Consider the following 22,857-nt stretch of genomic DNA (forward strand, 5'->3'; position numbering starts at 1 on the left):
CCAAATGCTCCAGAGAATGGTAGTATCTTTCAACACTAGATATATGTATATATCTATAAATACATAAAATATTTTATAAATATAAAATATATATATCTAAACTATATTTTTTTAAATTTCTAAAGAGGAAATGTTTTGTGGGTGGGACTTGACAGTATAAAATAGTTTAAACGTCTGATGATCTCAATTATTGCAGCTTCATAGTTTTACTTTATAGTTAGGTCAAGTCCCAGCTAAGACTTGGGGATTTACGACGCACAGATAACTTCCCATTATAAGGTCATAATGGATCACTCCAAAACTTTGAACCTGTAGTTTCAGTGAGCTTAAGGCCCTGGTACTTTAGAGCCCATGATGGGAGAGGAGAAAGATCTTTGAGGTGATAGAAATCGTTTTCCCATGGACAGTGCTGGGTTGTTTCATTTACAACATTTATTCTGAGCTCTCACTGGCCTGATCTAAAACTCCTGAGGCCAAGGGTGCTTCTAGCAGTAGAAATAGCTTGCATCTGTTCCTAGGCTGTATCTAACTTGTACCAGTGTTTTGGGAATGCAACCAGTTCGCTAAAAGCCAAATTATGGCATCCATACCTTTCAGCATTTTAACAGCCACGGTCCGGCATGTGGGGGATTTCTTAATGCCAAATGCAGAAGCTTGAACTACTTTTCCAAAAGCCCCTCTTCCGAGTGACTTGCCTGCAATGAAAAGAAGACATTGGTTTGTTTGCCATGCCAGCAGGGTGAGGTTAAGTCTTTTACAGGAAGAAAGTGCCTTGTATCCTATGTGTGTATGTGAGCCATGTAGACGTTGAGTGGAATCTCCAGTAAACGGAGCCTCAAACAGTCGAAGTACAGGACATGTTTCTGGGGTATCTTCCTTCCACCTCTTCATTGGGCCTCTGAAGTGCCTCTGTCCCTTGCAGCTGGGCTAGGCCCCTGGAAGGCATTTGGTGTGGGTGGACGACCAGTTTCCTCTCCACCAAACCCTCTTGGGGAGTCTCTTCCATTGTTTAACAACATCACTACCAAGATTTCCCTTTGTTCAACCTAAGCCACTCTTCTTGCCTCTTAAGTCATTTCTTCTGATCTGTTTTTTTTTTGTCTTTTTAAGATTTTATAGATTTATTTGAAAGAGAGAGAGAGAGAGAATGCACCAGAGTGGGGAGGGGCAGAGAGAGAAGGAGAAGCAGACTGCCTGCTGAGCAGGGAGCCCGATGCAGGGCTCAATCTCAGGACCCTGGGAAGGCAGACGCTTCACCAGCTGAGCCACCGAAGCATCCCTCTTCTGATCTGTTTTCAATGGAAAGGAAGAAACAGAGTGACAGTGACTGCTATCTGTTCTAATAATTCCCCATAGCTACATAAAAATCACTAAATCATTTCTCAGCCTTTCTTGCCAGACTAAATACTCCCAGCTAGCCTAACATGCCCTTATATCATGTCCACATCCACAGGGCTCAGCACATGAGCCTAGCAACCACTGGTAGCGATTTGTTTAACTCACACAGAAATGGTTGCCAGACGCAATAATAAACTCAGGTTTCTTTCATGGCACCTGTCATGTTCTGCTTTGACCACGGTTAACATGTTTCTTTCCTCACCCTTGCATGAGACCACTTGACTCAGAGGGCCGATAACCACGTCTGAATCCTCCCAGAAGCGAGCTCAGGGCCTGGTGCATAGAAGGCCTCCCTGTGCATTAGTGCAGAAGGAAGTGCATTTGGGAACTTGTGAAATGCTCGCAGCAAGTCTCGTACGGTTATGGGTACCTAGAGGAACCCCTGGGTTGGAGACCGTGAGGGTGATGCTCTCTGAAGAGGGCAGCCCCCGGATTACCTCAGCTACTTTTTCTATCAGGGCACTTTCTTTTGTGCCATCAGGACACAGGTAGCCAAACAGAACTGAGAGAACCAGTACAGCTCAGGCATGATGTGGCAGAAGGCAGAGTGAGCCAAAGAAGTCACTCTTGCTTGGTTCTTCTGGAGGGAAAAGGAGCCAACACAATGCCTCTGGTCAAAAGTAATCCTGATAGTTAGAGTGTTATTGGACATGACCCCTCCTCTCTCAGCCTAGTCCTCTTTCTCGGACTGTTCTGATAAGGGGCCTTCAATGAGTTAACCAACCGACCTTCCTTCCTTCCTTATACTCCAATCCCTTCCCCCCAAAGACATAGGTTTCTGTTTGTTTGTTTTTAAGATTCTTGCAAAGCTTATAATGAAGCTTTCCTGCTTCCTTATCATATTACAACTTTATACTTTTATGCGCAATGACTCAGTAACAAAGATGACGTCACCCCGGCTCTGCTGAGTATAGTCCCCTCACTACCAACCATCCCAGGCATCCAGTCAGGACACAGGAAAGAGTCGATCACCGATGTGATCCTAAGAGCCTCTTTGTAGCTGTCTCTTTCCATCTGTCTCCTGGGGACTCCCTCTTCATTAGGAGGGAACGTTGGTGAAATTACATGCTTTTCTCAAATGTACGGGTAGTGACCGGTGAAGATCATTCCTCTCAGAGCGGGCACCATGGACAGGGGTATGGGCTCTGCTTCCCTCTTCAGAGAAAATTGTCCGTGAAATAGACCAGAATGGGGACTCTAAGTTTAAATAAAAGTGCCCGGGGCAGACCCTGCAGGTAACGGATGTGGAAATCATGCACGGAAAGAGCACCAGCAGCTTCCTCCTCCAGACTTGGAAAGATCGGCATGTTTTGGTTGGATGCTCATTCCTGGCTTTTTTACAGCAAAAGAACGTTTTCCTTCCGCAGTGCCTGATAGGAAAAGTGTCCTGAGCCTGACAAATATCCCAGTAATCTCGATCTTAGGACACCTCTCTGCATACCGTGGAGACTCTGGCTTTGTGTGGGGGCAGGCAGAATCCTTTTCCCTTCCACAGCCTCAGCCCCCACACCTTCCCTTCTTCGCAGGCACAACGCACTTGATTTTAACTAGTGTTTGGGGATTTTGCTTCTGTCAGTGAGAATAAGCTTGTTCTCACTTGGCTTCCCTCAGCCTTTTCATCTATTCTCTTGGAAGCAGACTGCTGCCTCATAAAACAGCATGAAGCTATTATGGGCTCTTTAATCATCGGATGCATTGGAATCCCTTGGCAGACCCACTGTTCCTGTTTTCAGGTGACCCTGGGCTTGACCTTGCCTGATCCTTCTTTTCCCTTAAAATCCTCCTTGGTGTTACCTACTTGCCACTAACTGGCTCGTAAAGGTGCTAGGTCATTGCCACACAATGAAAAGGCTATTGGAATCTCCTTCAAGAATGTCCTCAACTGGCTGGGGTCCCTGGGACACTCCGGGGAGGGTGCCCGGCAGCACTGACGTGCAGAGCTGGTCTTCTGTGAGGCAACACCAGCCCCCCCCACCGCCCCCGGCGCCGTCCACCTGCAAATTCCATGTTCCCTGTGGTGTTTCCTAGGTTAGGTAATTCTGACTTTATTTTGCAATAGAAAGCTGCGTTGTCCGACGTTATCCCAGCTTCTGTGATGCATTTATAAGAGCTGACTTCTCCCTTAGGCTTAGTGAGGAAACACTAACCAAACAGATTCCTTTTCTTAATGGATTTCAAGAATTTCAATGGGAGCAACACTTTTGACCCAGACTCCTACTGTATCTATCTATCAGGTACTATAAATTCTGACCTCTCTCAACAGGGCTGCTGGTAGCAACCGACAGAGCACAGAAAGCCGAGATCAGATGTAATTTGTGTATTTCCCTACACAATGTGTTCTTCCACATGTTTATAGCCACATTGTAACTCTGCCCATCAAACCAGCTTTTTCTCTCCATCCATCCAGACATAATCTTGGTTACTTTCACTTGCCAGACATTACTTCAGATTACTTTCTGTCATTTATTTGGCTTAAAACCCCCAAAGTCCTGGGACTTTCTGCTCCCATGCTAGGAGGAGTAGCATTCCTCTGGCCCTCACAGCCGGGCTCTGCACTGAAAGACCTAGTGAGCTGACTTAACACCCTTTCTCTCACCCATCAAAGACACTCACATGCGCATGAGCCACATCATAACATCTGGCAAGCCCAGGAAGGGAAAGGACCGTAGGAGAGATCTTCCACAAGGAGAACCTCCCGAAATGGGATGATTAAACCCACAGAGGCCCCAGGGGAAATCTGGTGGAAGTATTAGCAGTGTCCCTCAATGTGATACAGATCACAGGGATACTAGGTGAAGGAGTGAAGAGACGGGGCGAAAAGCTCACATGTCCTCTACGGGAAGACGAATGTTTGATTGTGACTAATAACTCTGGAAAGCAATGTGGCCTGAGAATGGCTTATGGTTGTGGGAAAATTATCCCAGTTCCCTGCCAAGGTCACTGAGGGGCTGGGCTAGCTGCCATATAATTTAGACTTGCAGAAGGAACTCATCTAGTGTACCACCTGCCCTGAATGACTCGAAATTTAGTTGATTTTTACCCCCCTGTCAGCAGCCATTGCTGGCTTTTGCCTGTCTCTCCAGCTTTTTACTGATTTCCAATTTTCTTCCCCAAAGCCAAATAGAACATACTCCTGGGGCCAAGTATTCTTTCTCATGTAAGAAGGCACATAAGCAGAGTCGTTTCAAGGTCCAAGAGAAGAACAAGAAGAACCCTTTCTCCCCCTCTGTCCCCCCAGACCCCCACTCCCATATCGTCTGCCTGTTGGGGGAGGGGAAGCAATGCCGTTGAATTTGGAACGACAGGCTCTTTTGCCGAGAGTGACAAGATCCAGGCACACTGGATCCATGATCTCTCTGTTGCCAGTTCCAACTATTCATGATTCTGGAATACGCAGGAGTGAGTAGAAACTTCAGAAGCCACAGTCCAAATATTTTGGGCAAGAGTCATTGAGGCTCCGTTTGTTTCCTACTACCCCATGCTGGAGATTAATTTGCATCGTGATGTCTGAGCTGGGGGAAAGCACGTTCGCCTTATGTTTAGGGCATCTGTAGTACCCGGGGAACAACAGTCCTTTCTCTTCAAAAATGAAACTTAAATGACCCCTGGGACTTTCTATCTCTGTCTGGACATTTCGAACACCCATGGAAATTCAGCATATGTAGTCTGTGGATTTGTGCCGAGGGCTTTTTTGATCCACAGCCTCGAAGGGGCACTGACGCTCTTACCACATGTTTGGCTGTACTGTTTCTTGCCATCTTGACTTGTGTTCTAGGTCACAAATTTCTAAGTCCTCAAAAATGTCCTTGTTCAGGAGTGCCTGTACTTGTAAGCCTCGTGGTGGAACTGATCCCTGCCCTTCACTTATCTCCTTTTGCGGCTGTCACCTTCACCTTTTGAGGGAACGGGCTCACTTTTGTATCCCCACAGCTTAGATGGGTGTCTGCTGCTCAGAGAAGGTGCTTAGAAACTGTTGAGAGAGCTAGCAGGTGCCCCCGTCCCTTTTTTTTTTTTAAAGATTTTATTTATTTATTTGTCAGAGAGAGAGAGAGAAAGAGAGAGTACAAGCAGGGGGAGCAGAAGGCAGAGGGAGAGGGAGAAGCAGACTTCCCACTGAGCAGGGAGCCCGATGCGGAACTTGATCCCAGGACCCTGCGATCATGACCTGAGCCGAAGGCAGATGTTTAACCAACTGAGCCCCCCAGCTGTTCCCCTCCCCGCCCTGTCCCCTTGTCCTGCTGTCCCAGCATTCTGTTCGAATTCTTTACCTCTGTGCCCAGTCCCCTTGCTAGTGTGCAAGCAGCTGGAGGGGAGAATCCCGCGTCTAGCCGACTCTCGCCGCCCTCAGAGCACAGAGGTTTGTATGTAGTAGGCGCTCAGTGTGGGTTTAGGGATCTGTTGAACAAATACATTACCCAGTTTAAGTCTCTCCCGGGCAAACTCCCACTTGCTGGCATCATAAGGGAGACGTTCGCACTGCTCGTCCAGGGGAACTTCGTCTGGGTCCATTATAATTGATAGGTAGTCAGTCTTTATTTCAGAAGAAGACTGAAAAAGAAAGAGATCTCAGAGTCACCAACAAGGAAAGAACTTAAAAAACCCTGGATATCCAATTTAAAACCATACCTGGCAGCATCAGCTGCTATATTGGTTCATTTGGTTGAAACTGTGCGGCCGGGTACAGAAAGTACGCCTCTGCCTACACCAACGTACATCACGCTTCCCGTTAAACAGCCCCTTACTCTTCTCATGACGCATTTCCGTAGGCTGGCTCCGCCATATTGTGGCAGATAATATGCACCCAGATGCTCCGATGACCTTGTTGCTTGTTCTTAGACCATGATCAGAAGATAGTCCTTCTCCAAAACATGCAAAGCGTTTCTATCAAATCATTCCAAATGATTGCCTGAAAATAGCTTTCCACGGCCATTCTGTACAAGCAGGGATATACATCACAAGCCAGGCCAACAGTGAGACGTGCGACTGTGGCTTTTCCGCAAGAAGTGAGACTGTGGCTTTTCTGCATTTTGCAAGAAAGGCCAGAGGTGGCGAAGTGAACCCAGGAGCCCTGGGACAGTTGAGAGGCATATTTCATGTGAACTATTTAAATATACTCAGAAGGCCTGGCCCTGTGGTTGCTGTAGCTACCTGGAAACACTATGGAGTCCGTTGGTGAGAACAGAATATTTCTCTTTAATAAGAAGTGGAAGTTGACTATTTCAAAGGCCGAGGCGTCCACAGGGCATGGGACTTAACCACAGCCATGCCCTGCTCGCGTGGCCATTAGTAGGGTTGTCATGTAAGGTCGGCGTTTGCCTTCAGCTGCTTATTGTATCTTGGAAACGACATCAAGCTCAGAACAGATCCTTTATTTCAGAGCGTAGATAACTGGATTTACATTTAATGCCTTAGATTCTTATAAGTGGGTGTATTGCCTGTTACTTGAGTATAGACGTGAGGATGGCATTTCTCTGGGCAGGTCAGAAAGGAAGGCTGCTTAACCGTATAAGGTGGGTTTTGGTATAGTCTTGCCCAGAAGTTCCATCAACTTCATTTCAGTGAGTTTTGGAACCCTCTCACATTGCCCTTCCCTAGGCAGGACCAGAGTTCAGGAAAGAAGTCACCCTCTCCATACACACCACTTCACGCTCGCCCGCATTCTTCAGCTCTTACCCTGTTCTGGGCTGTCACAGCTCACCTCATCCATCACTTGCAATCAGTCTCCTTCTCACAGAAATTATCACTAAATGTGTGACAAATAGCTCAAAGGAGAAAGATCTGCCTGGCCTCCAGCGCGAGTGGAAACCAGAGAAAGATACAGAGCACATTTGTCACGAGCTGCATTTGCCACTGGTGCTAATATGTGAGGGCCAGCCCGTCAGACACTCGCGTGAGTCTAGAAGACTGGGAAGACATACAGTTTCCTCTCCCAGGGTGCTGGGTGTGCAATCGAGAAGCCACCAGAATACGTGTTAGGACTATATTTGTCAATGTCCAATATAGCCAAGGCCCTGAGAAACCACCTCCAATCTTCAAGGCGCACAGGCTAGCTGAAGCCTACCAAGGACACTGCCCGTGTTGGGAGCACATGTGGGGAGGCTGGTGGAGGTGTTGAGACAAACGGGGGATCAGGCAATGAAAGACCATCTCCCCAGGGAATTTCATGGTTTATCTCAATAAGGCAGATGAGAGGAAACACCAGACAAACCTCAAGTAAGGGCTCGAGGAGAGTTAGATAGTAGAATCTTAGTTGACAAATATTTATTCTTTCCATTGACATTAACACTGAGCAGCTACTAGGTGTTTGGCATGGAAGTTGCACAGCTAAACGCTTTGGAGCCCAGGCCTTGAGGCTGGCTGCCCGGCTCAGAGTCACAGATCAGCTCTGGACCAGCACCCAACCTTGGCAAGTTGCTTAACCTTTCTAAACCTGGTATCCTTATCTGCGAAGTAATGATAATGGCGCTGCTATCTCTGAGGGTTGTGGTGAATATTGCATGAAATGATCCATGTCAAGCTGCTAGAATGGGGCCTGGGACACAGTAAGCATCCATCAATGTTAGCTCGAATTCTAACACTGGCCTATGCGGCGTGGGGGTAAAAGGATAACATCCAGTCCATATCAAGGAGGAATTCACTTGTGGTTACAGAAACCACATGGAACTAGTTTTTGAGGGCCTGTATCTGTTTGCCTCCTACAATTAATCACCTTTCAAATTCTCTGAGGATTCTCTTCTGGAGAGAATCATCTCTTGCTCTGATCCTTTCCTATTGACATCAAGATTTCAGATTTTTAGAAATAACAGGGCCAATTTAGTCCCAACTCACCTTTCCAGGTTTATTTCCACTCTGCTCCTGTGTGCTCCTTCCCTCCGCTGGGGAGTGGAGAGGAGGAGGGTGGGCTGCGTTTTTCTGCCTCTTTCCTTCCTGACACAACCTTCAAACTCTTTCTCTAAACTTCATTTTCTTTGAAGTTTTTTCTCCCCTTCCCTCCTTCATAGCCTTTGGACCACCCTTCTATATTCGGCAAGCGTTGCTTTAGTTAGACTTACTTCCCTACATGCTATATCTCCCCTTTTAAAATGCCAGTGGTGTGACCTTTGTGTCCATCCAAAGTAGTGGCCTTCACTGTCATGTCTCAAAACCAATCACTCCACACAGCTGACGCCTGATGTTACATATTACCACAGAGGGTGCCTGCTAAGCCTCGCCTCTCCTATCAACGCTATAAAGGACACCTTGTTGGTTTTGGTTACTAAGCCTAAGATCGCACAACCTGGATTCAACAGTCAGCTCCAACTCTGACTAGCTTTGTGACTTTGGACAAGTTATTTTACCTCTCTGAACCTCACTTACTTTCTCTTTAAAATGGGAATGATCATATATCTACCTGTTTGCATTTCTGGAAGGATTAATTGAGATACTACAGGAAGAGCTCGGCATAAGACCTGGCATGATCATAAGGGTTAAGAAATCTCTAGAAATGGAGGAGGCCTCCTTGATACTTTTCAAGTCCTGTTGATTTTACCTGCTAAATATGTCTTGAATTCTAATCACTTAGACTAAGAACTACCATCATTTCTCACTTGGACTAGTAGAAAGTCTTCTGGTAGGTTCCTCTCTACACACGCTTGCCTCCTCTGGTCCATTCTCTTAGCAGCCAAAATTCTCTTTCCAGACACTGCTCTCTTACACTGATTTCCTCCTTTTGCTTAACAACACCCCTCCCTGCCCCCACACCCCCAGGCTTCCTTTTCCTTCCAGAACACAGACTAAATTTCTTACCTCAGCCTGCGAGGCCCTGTGCGGCCAGCCTTTGCAGCCTCTCCTCTCCCTCCTCACCTCCTACCTTGTTCCCTCCACTGCAGCTACATTGGCCTCTGTCAGGCTCTCATTCCCGAGGTGTCCCTGTCCTGCCCCAGCCTCACACAGGCTCTCCCTCTGCCTGAAGCACTTTTCCCTCACTTTTCGGCCCCCTGCTCCCTGCCCCCCTCACACGACAACTTTCAGTTAGGTGCCTCTAGCGGCAGGTTCACATTTGGCTATGTAACTGGTGAAAGCCAGGCTCCTCTCCAGATCGCACCCTCCGTGTGTCCTCTCCGCTGTCACCCGAGAGCCTGACACCGGGCCTGGCACTCCGCATGAAGCGGGTGCGCGGTAAATGTTGGAGGCATGAATGAATGGGTGAGTGCACGTGGGCTCTTCTCCCCGGAGCTGCAGAGAAGCAAGTGGTGCTGCAGGTGTAATGATAGAAATCGGAGGTCCTGCATTTGGGCCTGAGCCTCACAGCAAAGAATGTCGTTGTGCGGTATGGCTCAGAGGACATGGAACAACTGTGTGCTGCATGCGCTCCCATAACGTTATGAGACGTCAGTCAGAGGTGAGTTTCTATTTTGCTTTTTCCTTTTTATGCCCTTGGCAGAGCATAAGAGACTTTGCAGGTCTTAGGCTGAATTTAAAGGTTTTACGACATATTTTTATATCAAAAACATCCCTTCTGTTTCTGGGAAACAGTCCTCTGTTCGTTGCTCTAGGTTTTTGTTTGAATCCTCCCCCTGATGGCTGAGAGGCATTGTAATGCTTCATTTCTGGTGGTCCCCAGGTCAGGGACAGAAGCCAGGGGGAAGGGGACTAGAGTCTAACATGGGCTCAGTGCCTGCTCTAGACGTGAGGCAAGCATTTTAGAACATGAGGTAAAGAGGAGCATAGAACTTCCTCAGAAGTGTTCTTACCCTTTTCAGTTTTCGGATAAAGAGCGTTAACAGGAGCCAGAAGAGGGTTGCAGCCACACAGGTGCACGTCAGAGTGATGAGCTCCAGATTGGACTTGTCTGAGGTTCCTGGAGAGAGAAAACCCATCAGATGATCCTCAGAAGGCACCATCCAACTCAGAGTCTTTGTGATTCTAGAAAACGGGTCTAGTGCCGCTGAATGGTTCATCACGGCGAACGTAATCTGCTGGCACAACAGTTAGTCTGGGACAGGTCTTCTCTTACCTTCTGAGTCAGGCAGGGCGCATGCTATTATTATCATAAACTCACGCAGAAATGAAAAGACTTTCCGGAAGTTCTGCGGTTGAGCTAGCAAACTCTGTAATTCCAGAAATAGCTAATTAAAAAATCAGAAGAGAAATTTTTTAAAAGGAAAAAATTAGGGCAGGAACAAACGCCCATTAAAGTGCTAAATCTGGAATACGTGAAATCTCCCTAATGGGTTTTAGAGGAAATTCTAAAGAAAAAGAAAAAAAAAATAGAAAAAATGACATAAAAGCGCTCCTTTGGGACTCACAAAATTCTTCTACTTTGATTTTAAAAATAAAAATAAAACTCAAGGACTGTCACAATCGTCTGCTCTCTTCTTTTGGAACAGCCGGGCCAGATTGCCCACCTCCTGCTCCCCACTTCTGGCTCTATTTCTGACCTTCGCGGCAGCTGCTGGCCTGCAGGGGCTGGGATGCCAAGGGGGTCCTTCCCAATCCCCTCATTTCCCGGAATCACACTGAGATCAAAAGCTGAGCAGTTCCGCCACCACCAAAAAGAAACAACCCCAAGTGTTCAGGAGAAGCCCCCAGAGAGGAAGATCTTTGGGATTTGGAAAGGAATGCCCCAGTGGGCCAGAGCAGTGGTTCCCTACTTACAGACTCCAGGGGACAGTTTCTGGAGAGTTCTAAAGTAGTGCCTTATCGTTTAGCCTCATTACAAGGAGACAGAGGCTTTGTATTAAGCTAGGGAAGAACAAATGGAACTTACTCTCTTTAGAAATAATGATGTGGGGGCACCTGGGTGGCTCAGTTGGCTAAGCGACTGCCTTCGGCTCAGGTCATGATCCCGGGGTCCTGGGATCTGGCCCTGCTTCGAGCTCCCTGCTCGGCGGGGAGTCTGCTTCTCCCTCTCCCTCTGCCTCCTCCCCTCTGCTCATGCTCTGTCTCTGTCTCTCTCTCAAATAAATAAATAACATCTTGAAAGAAAGAAAGAAAGAAAGAAAGAAAGAAAGAAAGAAAGAAAGAAAGAAAGAAAAGGAAGGAAGAAAGAAAGAAAGAAAGAAAGAAAGAAAGAAAGAAAGAGAAAGAAAGAAAGAGTGTGACTGGTATCAGTGATTGAGCACTTCCTATGTGCCAAGCCCTCACAACTATGCTAGAAGTAGGCAGCGATGATGCCCCCATTTCCTAGACCAAGCGCTACATCTTGTGGGCTCCCGGTTTCAATGGAACAAGAAGGTACTGAATCCTGCAGGTGACATTCAGTCTGGAGGAGATGGGAGGATGAGCAAAAGAAAGTTGTCACGCTCAAGGGGCTCACTCCCAATCTAACCGAGACATAAGGCAAATACAAAGAAATGAGGGTTGAGGGAATCTAATGCTTTTGGGAAGAGGCGACATTTGAAATGGGTGGTGGCCTACCGAGATGAGGCAGGGGAGGCACGGGGGCAGAAGGGACAGCAGGAGTGTGGACCCAGAGCTGAGAAATGACGGGCCGCACAAGGCAGTATAAGGCCAGGCCAGGACCCGACCACAGAGAGTTGGAGCATCTGTGTGAAGGGTTTAAACTACGTGCCACACACAAGCCGTTGGAGCCAGGGAAGTTTCTCTGAAGAACAGCAAACACACAAGCTAGAAAGCTGAGCCGCTTCCTTCTTCCCTCTTTTCCACATGCTTCCTGCAGGCCATGGTCCCAGCTGCTGCGGATCTTTTTGTCTAAAGGGGAAATGCACATTTTCTCCCCAACCAGGCCAACACAAAGTCCCGCCCGTTCTCCTTCCATGGTTCAGGAAATTGTCACCTCCTGTCCTGCCTGGCTCTCACTGCCTACCTCGAGGCCCCACCAGCTGTCACCTGGACCATGGCACTTGCTTCCTGACCAGCCTTGACTCCCCCTGGGCTCTCCTCCTCTCTAAGCCAGCGTAACCTTGCCTCCGTCTAAGTGTCATCACAGTCCACCTCTGCCCCCGTGGCCGGCAGGATAAAAACCCAAGTCTTTGGATCCTTTGCGCCCAACCTTGCCTGTCTCTTCAGCTTCATCTCCTATCACCCTCCCACTGGCTCCAATCGCATCAAAATTCTTGTAGTTTCTTAGATCGACCAGCCCTTCTGCACCTCGTGCTTTGGCCCTTGCTGTTTCTCTACCAGAATGTAAGCTGCCGGGGGCTGCGGCCACATCCTCTTCCTCTTTATGTCCCCGCTCCTTGGACCAGGTGAGTGAGTGGATAAGTTATGACGGGCTTTGTCGCCAAAGAGTTTCATGAAGCTTTCGAAGAGTTCAGGATCAAACTCCTGTTTGTGGGCCTTAGTCCAACAAACACATGGAACACCGCCTGTGTTGCAGGCTCTGTTCTAGATGCTGGTACGTGGTGGTAGATGAAAGGTATGGTCCGGAGTTCACAGGCTGGCATTCACATCTGAACAGGCGTTTAGGTTCAGATTTCGGGGGGAGCCGCAGAACGTAGGACTGTGGTTCTCCTGCTCACTGTTCTGACGCTGGTGGTTAGAAGAGTGCCTGGCACTGAGTAGGCATCCTGAACATACTGGGTGAGTGAGTGAATGAATCTGGCTTCATTTGCTGCTTTGTGAGCTTGTGGCTGGTTCTCTGAACCTCCGGAGAATGAGAACAGCTTTCTTGAAGTAGTTTCGAAGTATGATAAGCTTTTCTCTCAGCGTGTACCCTCTCGATGGGAATATTGTAAGCTCAAGTTCCTCTCCCATGTGAAAGGTCTCATGCTGCCCTGCTGTATACACACACACACACACACACACACACACACACACACACACACACTCTTCTCTGCTTATGGTGCAAGTAAGTTTCGTGGAATCTAATTGGGACCTGGTCAGGCCATAGTGGCCTTTGGCTGCTGGAGATGCCGACAGCATCTTGAGACATGGCACTGTGTGCATTAAACTCTGCAGAGGCCTCCTGCCTGGAATGCCCTGGGAGAGGCCCCCTCCCATCGTGGGAACTTTCCCACTGCATTCCACGGGGCAGGAAGTTGACCCCCAAAGTAATTCCACAGCCCTTACTCAGGCAAAATTCCTTTCAGTGGGACCAAATGTGTTTGTGTGCACTTACACGTTTAAAGAATCAACTCGTTAAGAAACATCTCCAAGATGAACATTTCTTACAGGGGGAAGACCTCTCTAGTGTTCTATCCCTGCTTCCTGACAACTAGAGTAGGAATTTAACAAGATACCGCGTCGTATCTGGGCTCTATCTCTGTCTCATTTGCTTTATTTGGAAAGTAACCATTAGGATAGTCTTATGTTGAGGAGACCGACTGAAGTCAGCAGCGTCTCTTCCTATGCAGCCCTTGGATGTTTTCTCAGAGGTCAAACATCCCCACTCTGGCCTGACTAGACCGAGCTTCAACTGGCTGGTGACAGCTGATGAGCTCAGTCCGTGAAATGGCCCAGCTGCGCATGGCAGGGGAAAGGAGGCCAGAGGAAACGTGGGTGGGGCTTGACGCTAACTAGGAGTGAGCCCTGGCGCTCAGGGACATTCTCTCACAGGCCCTGTGTGCAAGCTGTATTGGGGCATGCTGCAAGGTTATTTTTATATGGGAGAGTGGCAAGAATGTGGCCCATCCGAAGAGTTAGGGTGACTGTCCCTTTTATTACAGACCGCTAACCCCGTTGCATAGAGCCTTCTGTGTCAGTTACCCTCTCAGGCTTCAGACCACCCCTCCTGGGACAGGAAGGGCGATATGCCCCGGGGGAGGCACTGAGTCCTGAGAGGTGACGTGCCTGGTCTAGAGTCTGCAACTGCAGTGGTCAGCTACCCTGCCCTGAGTCTCTGTGATGGTGACGGCCGCTCCTAGGCACAGGGCTGGACTCTGGGGTGCAGCAGCTCCCCACCAACCCCGACATGCCGCAGAGCCAGGAGACTCAGCTCTTGCAATAGAGCCGCTGGTTCTTCCCAGGGGATTAGGAAAACTCCCCAAGCAAAAGACGAGGGTCTCTGGCCCTGGGACCTGCCTTGACTTGAGATGAGCCCAAGTGTCACCAGGAAAGGGCAGGAAGCAAGCAGTGATGTCTTAGACCGAGGACCCCGTGCCCCAGCTTCCCCATCTTCCACATGTGGAGGTAACAAGGGCACCCTAGCTCACAGGAGAAATGTGTGAACCTAGTGGGAGCAATTCTTTCAAAGGTCCCCTCCAACCCCAGTGCTCCCTTTCTTTCTTTTTTTTTTTTTTAATCCTTATTAGTTTTTGGACTTCAAGTGCAAGATAATTTGGTTTTCATCCAAACCTATTGCATATATCACAATTTGTCTCTTCTTTCTAAAACTGTTCAGACTTTGGCCAAATACCGATCGTCTTCTACAGACAACTGAGCCACTACTTTGCCTGAGAAATTTGCCTCATACCTGCCAGGGTGGCTTAGGTGTTGTTCTCTGGTTATATCATTATTTTAATTGGAGGTAACATTTTCTGTGGGTTTATTGCCCATTAAATTCTTAAGACATCAAGAGATGGGTGTGTTTTGTGGTCATTTGGCATCTCCAGCACTGGCCCCGTGGAAATCTCAATAAATATTAATATATAGATGAAAAGACAATTAATCAGATGCACCTAGACTTGACCTCCCACAGGAGCCAGTCAAGCAGTGCTACCTCATTTTAAGTAAAAGCCGACAGCCAATAATGCAGTTAACCTTATCATGTAATTTCTCCAAGACTTGTTGGAATATTCAGATTGGTTCTCCTACTATTTATGAAGCTCTCTGGGAATCTCTGTATACCAGTCTGGAACCCCTCTGAAGGACAGAGAAATACTGTATTCAGATTAAATCGGAAGTAAGTTTTCAAGAATGATTTTAGGTAAAGATATTTAAAATTGCTATTATGTGCCATCAGTTCTAAAACACATTTTCGTTAAAGCTGTAAAGCTAAATCCTTTCACCTAACGCAACTTCGTGGTTTGGAGCCCCATTTGGGTGACTCACTGATTAAGTGTAGGAAAACTAAAATACGGAGGGTTTTGTTGAAGTTAATATGGTTTATCACATTAACAAACAATAATGTTAACGAATATTTAAAAACTTTCTATTATACGCCAGATAAGGTATTAAATGTGTTAATCCTTACAACCCTGTAAGGTTGGTATACCTTTATTAACGTCTATTTCGCTGGTGAAGCACCGGGAAGGTAAGTCATTGGCCCAAGGGTATGCAGCTCAGGAGCGGTGATGCACCTGGCTTCAGAGGGGGTCTCTGCTGCCTGAGAGGTGAGAGGCAGTAGAGCAGAATGTTCCACATGGATCCAGTTCTCAGCTCGGCCACTCCTAGCTTTGTAACCCTGAACAAAGTCCTCAGTTTTTCTGTGCTTCAGATTCTCCCTCGCAAGTAGAAAAAAATCCCCATCGGGTTGTCACAAAAGTTGAGTAGACTAACGCATGTTCAGTGAGCATAAGCTAGTAGAACTGAATTCCATCACCCTTTTTTGAATTCTTGATCAAGGCCAGCTTTATGTCATTGCTTAGGCTTGAAGTACGAAGGCATGCCTATCCCGTCCCCCAGCCCTCCTGCGTGAAATTAGTGAGCAAGTCCGTCTCGCCATTGCCAGCGCTGGGCTCTCCTTGGGAACCCGTCTGAACTGCCAGCACCCAGGAGAGGAGTAACATCAATCACCGACATCTTCATGTGAATTAGTTTATCACATCCTTCCTAGTGCCAGGGGAGCCAGGGGAGTGAATTTGGGGCAGGATTCAGGAAGAGAAGAGCCATCGAGGAGGGTCCTCTGGGCTCCGAGGAGCATCAAAAAGAAATGAAACCCAAAAGCTGGCCTGGCCAAGGGGGATAAAAGGGAATGGCTGCATACCCAAGACAACTTTGAGCTTTTCCTAGTTTTCACTCTCAGAATTGATTAAGGAACACAGGGTATGTTTCTTGCTCTATGGGTCCTTTCCTGAAATGTGTTACTGTGCAATTATCGTGGCATAATTTTACAAATCTCACTTCTCATGCCAATCCTAGCATTTAGACTGCAGGACCCTAAGGCAGTCCTTCTGTGCTTTCCATGATTTTCGTATCCATCAGTCATCCCCAAAAGAAAGTTTAATGTGGTATTTTCTCCTCTGTAATTATAAATGCTATTGAAATAGCATTTCAATGGCAAGGCCTAAATCTGTTATAAAAAGGTATTTACATATACATTGTGCTTCTTACTTGCAAAAAAAAAAAGTACAGTTTCTCTCAAGTCCTGGGATGAGGATGTGCCACGCTTTCCTTGAAACTGTCCCATTGAGTTCCATGGGCTATTGAGCGCTATGTCAATTTCAGAAATTATTTTGGTTATGAACAGTTTTGGGTTGTTGTTTTTAACGTTAGAACTTCCTCTTTGAGAGTTCCACGTGCGCTCCTGTGCCGTCCAAACCAAACAAGACCTGTGGTTATTTCAAGAAGCCATTCTGAGTCCACAGTCCACTCATCCTTTTCAGATACAAAAATAACACATTGTTTTATCTATGAGTATAAGAATCCTTTTTCAAGGGAAATAAAAAGAGCAGACAGTTTCCTTCCTGGCTCATTCACGAACCTCTTTAAATCTGTTAAACATAGCTGCAGACACAACTCATTTGCTTGGTTTCATTTCCTAAACTCAACCTGACAAGATAGGTCAGCGTGAAGGGTCTATATGCATCTTTTGGGAAATAAAGTTGAAAGCTAGGGAATGTTTCACGGCCACCAGAGTGAGAGCTGCCAGAGAGACAGCAAGGATCTAATTTCAGTGATAAAATTACCAACCAGGTCCTGCAGTGAATGGTTTGGAAGAGCATCTAAGGACCCAATTTTTACTCAGGGAGCCCCAAGTCCTTCCTTTCGAGATAGTGCTTCTATCTAATAAGATCCACATAGTATCCACTTTTTTAAAAATCTCCTTCTCCCTAACTGTGTATGGAGCTAAAACCTGCCTCCTTGAAATTTCGCCACCATCTCCCTTCCTTGGTTTTGGTTATCTTTTCTAGTGTGTCAGAGGAGGAGTGAAATATCTCCTCAGTCTGAAGCTTCGCAAATATTTGAGGAAAACAATAATATCACCCCTGAGTTTTTAGACTAAACATCCTCACTTCCTGTGCTGCTTTATCATTACCCTATTCGGATATGGCTCCGTTTATTTATAAATGGGTACAGTATTTCAGGTAGTTTGATGACTGCAGATCAGGGAATCTGTTTTCTCAACTAACCACAATTTTTAAGCAGAGAGGTTGGATACGGCTGTCACTGCGAGAGCAGGGGGAGAAAAAACTACAAGAGAGAGCCAGGAAGAAGGCAGAAAAACTACAAAGAGCAGACACAAGAACTCAAAAAGCATGACAGTTGAGGCAATGATGAGTCCAAAGAAAGAGCCATATTCATGAGGTTTCCGCGGCCGCCTTGCAAGCTGTATCCTTTCCCCGAGTGCTGTGGGAGATTCATGCCACGTGAGGGAGAAGAGGTCATGAATCAACAGTACCCGTTCCTCAGAGAACCCAGTGGGCTAGACAAGAGGAAATATTTAAAATCACCTTGACTTTGTTGTTGCCAAGGGAGATATCAGCATAGAAGGCTCGCAGTCGTCTAATAGCTCACTGCCCCGTTGGCCTTGCCAACCCAACGTCCTCTGCGGCTTCCTTTAGACCTCAGCTCACTCCCCACAGCCCTTCTTGTCTCTCCGAACTCCTTGAGCTATTATTAGCAGCACGGTGTGGTCTGCTTGATACAAACTAGTGTTTCTACTTCACCCTTAGGAGGAGCTCAAAATTCTTATTTTTTAAGATTTGTTCATTATTGCGGGGGGGGGCGCAGAAAGGGGCAGAGGGAGAGAATAACCAAGCAGACTCCTTCTGAGCATGGAGCCCAACATGGGGCTCAATCCCATGACCCAAGAGATCAGTATCTGAGCCAAAACCAAGAGTCGGACGCTCAACCGACTAAGCCACCCAGGGGCCCTGAGAAGCTCAAAATTCTTATTGATCTGGATCCAATTGTTTCATGCGCACCTTAATCTGCTTCCAGCCAGGTTCTGAAAGCACACTGAGGTTAGGGATCATGGCTTACACTTCCACGTGCTGCACAGTCCCGGACTCATAACTAAGTTGTTGAGTTAATAACTAATTGAATTTGGCTTATCTCTATTGCCCTAAAAAATCTATCAATGCGTGTCTTTTTTCAGACATTATGTCGTGGTTTTCTAAGTAGATCAATCCAGCAAACATTTATCAAACGCTCAGGGAGAGAGGAGTGAATAGTAAGCTGTGGTAAGCATTGCGTTAAAAGTTCATGTCAAGTACTCTGGGAGAATGAGGTGGGAGGAAGGAACGCTGTGGAGACCAAAGGAAGGCGCTGTGCGCAGGCAGAAGATGAGGAGGGAGCGTGCGTTCAGGGAGTCATGGGCAGTTGCACTGGGGAGCTCAGGGGTGAAGGGAGGGATGAGCCACCGGGCTGCAGAAAGAGCCCAGGGAGGACCTTGCGTGACTGGATGAGGATAAGAGGTGATCCCAAACCACTGCAAATTTGAAGCAGGGAAGTAACATGTCATAAAATGAGTCACTTAAAAAGATCACTTTAGAATTGGAAGAGGATTGGAGGAGAGAGAAGTACGTGGGCTGTTTGGGAGTCTGAGAGAGGATGTCAGGAGATGACAGGGTCAGGATGTCCGTTATGGTAGCTGACATGGGCAACTCAAGTGAGAATGATCTTCCCTTTCATCAGCAAATGACACGAGCTGATGGAAACGTGTAGAAATGATCATGGCAGCCATATTCTTAACAACTGTCTGACTTCAGAAAAGCATTTAGTGGGAAAAGGAATCACTGTAGGAAATTAGAACCAGGCAGAGAGAAAACCAAAAGACAGGATAACTGAAAAAGTGTACGAGCTCAATTTTATGTTAAGGCCTCAAGGACAAGTTCCTACGCCACTTCCGGGATTGGGACGAATGGAGGAAGGGTGGGCCCTCCGCAGGTTGCAGGACATGGACTGCAGCCAGCCTTCCCGCTGACTACGTTGTATGACTTTGGGCAAATAATTTAACCTTTCTGGAGTGTCCGTTTTTCCATCTGTTGACTGAAGATAATACTAGTTACTTCTTTGGATTCTTATGAAGTTCATGGGATTAGGTATGCCAGTTGTCTAGCAATGTCTGTATGGAAAGGTACTAAGTAAATGGTCTCCTGCTAAGTGGGGGGCACAGCTTGGGGATACAAAGAGGTCAGACACAGTTCTCTCTCATAACGTTTGCAGTTCAGTCGGGAAGAGAGCCATATCAATCCCTAAGTAATAATAAAAAGCAGAATAAAATAAGTACTGACTAATGATCCAAGAAGCATGGTGTGGGAGGGCAGAGAAGAGAACGAACATCAGAGTCAGCTGTTCAACCTGGAGGCCACTGCTGAACAGGCCCTAGCGGCCAAGGAGGGTTACGGTGAGTCAGGCTCTCTGAGGGCCAGCGTGCTGGCTGCAGCCCAGCCTGGGTCTCCCCAGGGCCGCTGCTCTGCCCGTGGACAGCAAACACATCACAGCAGGACAGATTACTCCTGGAGGGTAGACTTTCAGCAAATAGAAGGGTGGTGGTCATGACTGTGGGCAGAAGAAACTCACAGACACCATAAAGTGAGGTGACTTCTGGGGACCCCAGATCAGCCTGGCAGAAAAGGTGAAAGGAAAGGAAGTAAAGTCTTTGTGGAGCGCTATGAACTTGCAGAAATATCCCAGCTTCAGGCAAGGGCTTCTCCCAAGCCACTGGCTACCTAGCCACTGGGTCAGACACGGCCCTCTATTCCCTGGTAGAGAAGAGTGGGGATGGTGGGGACGGACCGCAAGGAAGGCAGGTGTGAGGGCGCTGGAGTGGGTCTGAAGAGCCCAGGTCTCTTGCACAACAGCTATTACCTGGTTGTAGGGTTTAGATCAGTCCTCTCATTCCTGTCTGGGGGTTCCTAACTGCTCTGTGTGTCTTTTGGGGTTGTTGTCCGGACATGGGGGAAAATGCCTTCTGGACTGAGGACTGAAGGGGAAAATGCCCTTCTCTCAGATCTGCAACCTCTCTGGCCTAATAGAGGGACTCCCTGAGGGCCACATCTGGAGTCCTTGTTAATAGGTAAATGAACCATCCTTTGAAGAAGGAGGTGTTAAAGAGAGATGCACACCTAATTGCCTTCTCTATGGCTAATTGTCTTGTCCATGTGTGAGCAGACCGGTTGAAAGAATCCTTTGAGACAAGGACTGTTTGGGAGAGAAACAGGAGACCATCACTATAAGTATTGGGGGAATGCTACCCTCGACTTTTTCCGAAAGTATACGTTTGTGCAAGCATGGTTTTTAGATTTTTCAGGAAGCGCTCTAAAATCATCTCCTCGGAAAAGAATGGGGATGATGCTGTTTTCAAGGAGTCTGGCTTCTCAGAGTCAGACCCCTTCAGCAGCACGCGTTTCCAGAGCGGAAGAACCGATGTGTATGTCATTTGCCGGCCAGGAATACTTGCGCGTTCCGTCGGGCTCCTTGGGGAACCCTTGGAACAGGCTACCGAACAAATTGTGGCTTTTCATGTAAAACCTCAATGTGCCATAGATATTTACATCTCAAGAGGTGCCAATTGGATATTTTATGATGCTGTAAATGTTATGTTTTGGATGATTCCTGGCATCAGAGGACTGAAATTGAGGTCTGAGCTACTTTCCAAATGGGAGCCACATGGCCACAGCCCTGGCTAGCGTTAGGCCGCTTTGGATCTGTTGCTTCACAAACTGTCTGAGGTCTATAAAGAGGAAGCACTTGGAATAGTTTTCGCAAATGTGGTCTGTTTTTTATGTGTGGCTTCTCCCTGATAATATTTTGCAGCTTGCTCCGTGTTTAAAAAAAAAAAAAAATAAATCCCAGCTTGTGAAAACATTCAGGAGAGCGGCATATGTCTAACTCGTGGGAATTGGAAAAGGAAAAAGAACGAACGAGTTTCCAATGTGTGGGTGTTTCCCTCTCGCTACACCCCTCTGCCTTCTTGGATTTCTTTGTCAAAAGCGTGGTCACTGCGGTCATTCTCTGCGGGTCAGTGGCATGCCTCTCTTCCAGGAACTACTTCCCTGCAGAGATGGGGTTCAGATGGCGGCTCTGGTGGGGGGGTGGCTCACCAGTGTCTTCCCTTGGGGCCTCGCCAGGGCCCCCCAGAAGGTCGCTTCCCAGAGCCCCAGGGGGAAGGGCAAGGAGGCGAGAGAAAGGAACAGCCTGGAGGCAGCGGGAGACCGGGAGGTGGAAAGTTAAACAGGGAAATAGACGTCTGATCTGTTTCTTGTTGCTTTCTGGAGCAGCTGTTTACCTTGAACAGTGAGGTATGCAGAACTTTCCACGGACCCCTTCTGGTTGGTGGCTTTGCAGTGATAGACACCTTCATCCTCTTCTGTGACTCTTTCAATAAACAGCGTGCTGCTTCCTGGTCCTAAAATAATTCCTGCGGGGTGAGAGGTGTTTACGTTAGTGGGACTGGGTGACACACAAAAACAGCTACTTCTGTAATCCAAGCCTCTTCCTATAATTATGCATTCAGACGAGGAAATCCGAGCTCTAGGTAACCTTGGGCTGGGCTGCATATTTGTTTTCTCTCTGACCGCTCAGCAGAGCTCGGACCCCAGCTCTGGAGATGCAGATGGGACCCAGGCCGTTCACAGTGTGGAGAGCAATGAGACGGGACTGCTGACCCGGCTTTCGGGAGCAAATGTCAAGGAGACAGCGTGCCTAATAACACTTACGTTGACTCCCTGCCCGCCGTGTGCTAGCAGTACACAAGGCACCGACAGTCGCCCTGCAAGGTCTTAGGGTCTCCGATTTACAAACATGGAAATGGATCTGGCGAGGTTAAGCAACTTGACCAAGACCACGCAGCTGGACTGAAACACGTGTGTGTTCCTGGAAGGAAGTCCTGCTTCGCTGGGTGGAGAGGTGAAGAGCTGGGGCTGTGTTTTAGTCCAGGGCTTGGCACTTGGAGCTTTGTCACTCTAGGCAAGCTACTTAACCTTCCTGTGTTTCAGTTTCTTCAACCTTAAGATGAAAATGCAAGCAATTCCTATCAGGTTCATGGGGACCTGAATGGCCAGCGTAGGACACAGATATAGTTAAGTGCTCAGTAAATCCCAGCTGAAGTGTTATTACCGAGCATCACGTAATGGCAGGAGCACCATGAATTTTCAGAGCCCAGCTTGAAGACCCAGTAGCCCCAACACCAAGGACTACCACCAAATATTTACTGAGTACTTAGTCTGCTAATAGTCTATGTTAAAGGCTTTGGGGGAGAAGGAAGCCTAAGACATGATATCTGCCAAGGAGGGAAAATGAGCTCCTACCAAACACACATATATACATATTCTCTCTCTCTCACACACACACGCCAGCAAACTGAAAGTGTTTCATGAATGAGAGTGAATAAATGTAGTACAGCATACCCAATTAAGTGCAAAGCCTGGGGTAGGAGGGACATCCGTAAGTATAGGGAAACTCAGGAAGGCA

General features: G+C 47.4%; 1 protein-coding gene across 1 annotated transcript in view; it reads right to left on the reverse strand.

Moving 5' to 3' along the window:
* Nucleotides 1–22,857, reverse strand: part of FLT1 (fms related receptor tyrosine kinase 1) — a 173,939-nt gene that overhangs the window by 28,917 nt on the left and 122,165 nt on the right. The window contains exons 15-18 of the mRNA XM_011233822.3: nt 21,674–21,805; nt 10,131–10,237; nt 5,814–5,946; nt 591–695 (exon numbers count right to left, since the gene is read on the reverse strand). Coding sequence (XP_011232124.2) covers nt 591–695; nt 5,814–5,946; nt 10,131–10,237; nt 21,674–21,805 — 477 coding nt within the window. The remainder of the gene's footprint in view (nt 1–590; nt 696–5,813; nt 5,947–10,130; nt 10,238–21,673; nt 21,806–22,857) is intronic.

Source organism: Ailuropoda melanoleuca, chromosome 7, assembly GCF_002007445.2.
Source record: "Ailuropoda melanoleuca isolate Jingjing chromosome 7, ASM200744v2, whole genome shotgun sequence".
Classification (NCBI taxonomy): domain Eukaryota; kingdom Metazoa; phylum Chordata; class Mammalia; order Carnivora; family Ursidae; genus Ailuropoda; species Ailuropoda melanoleuca.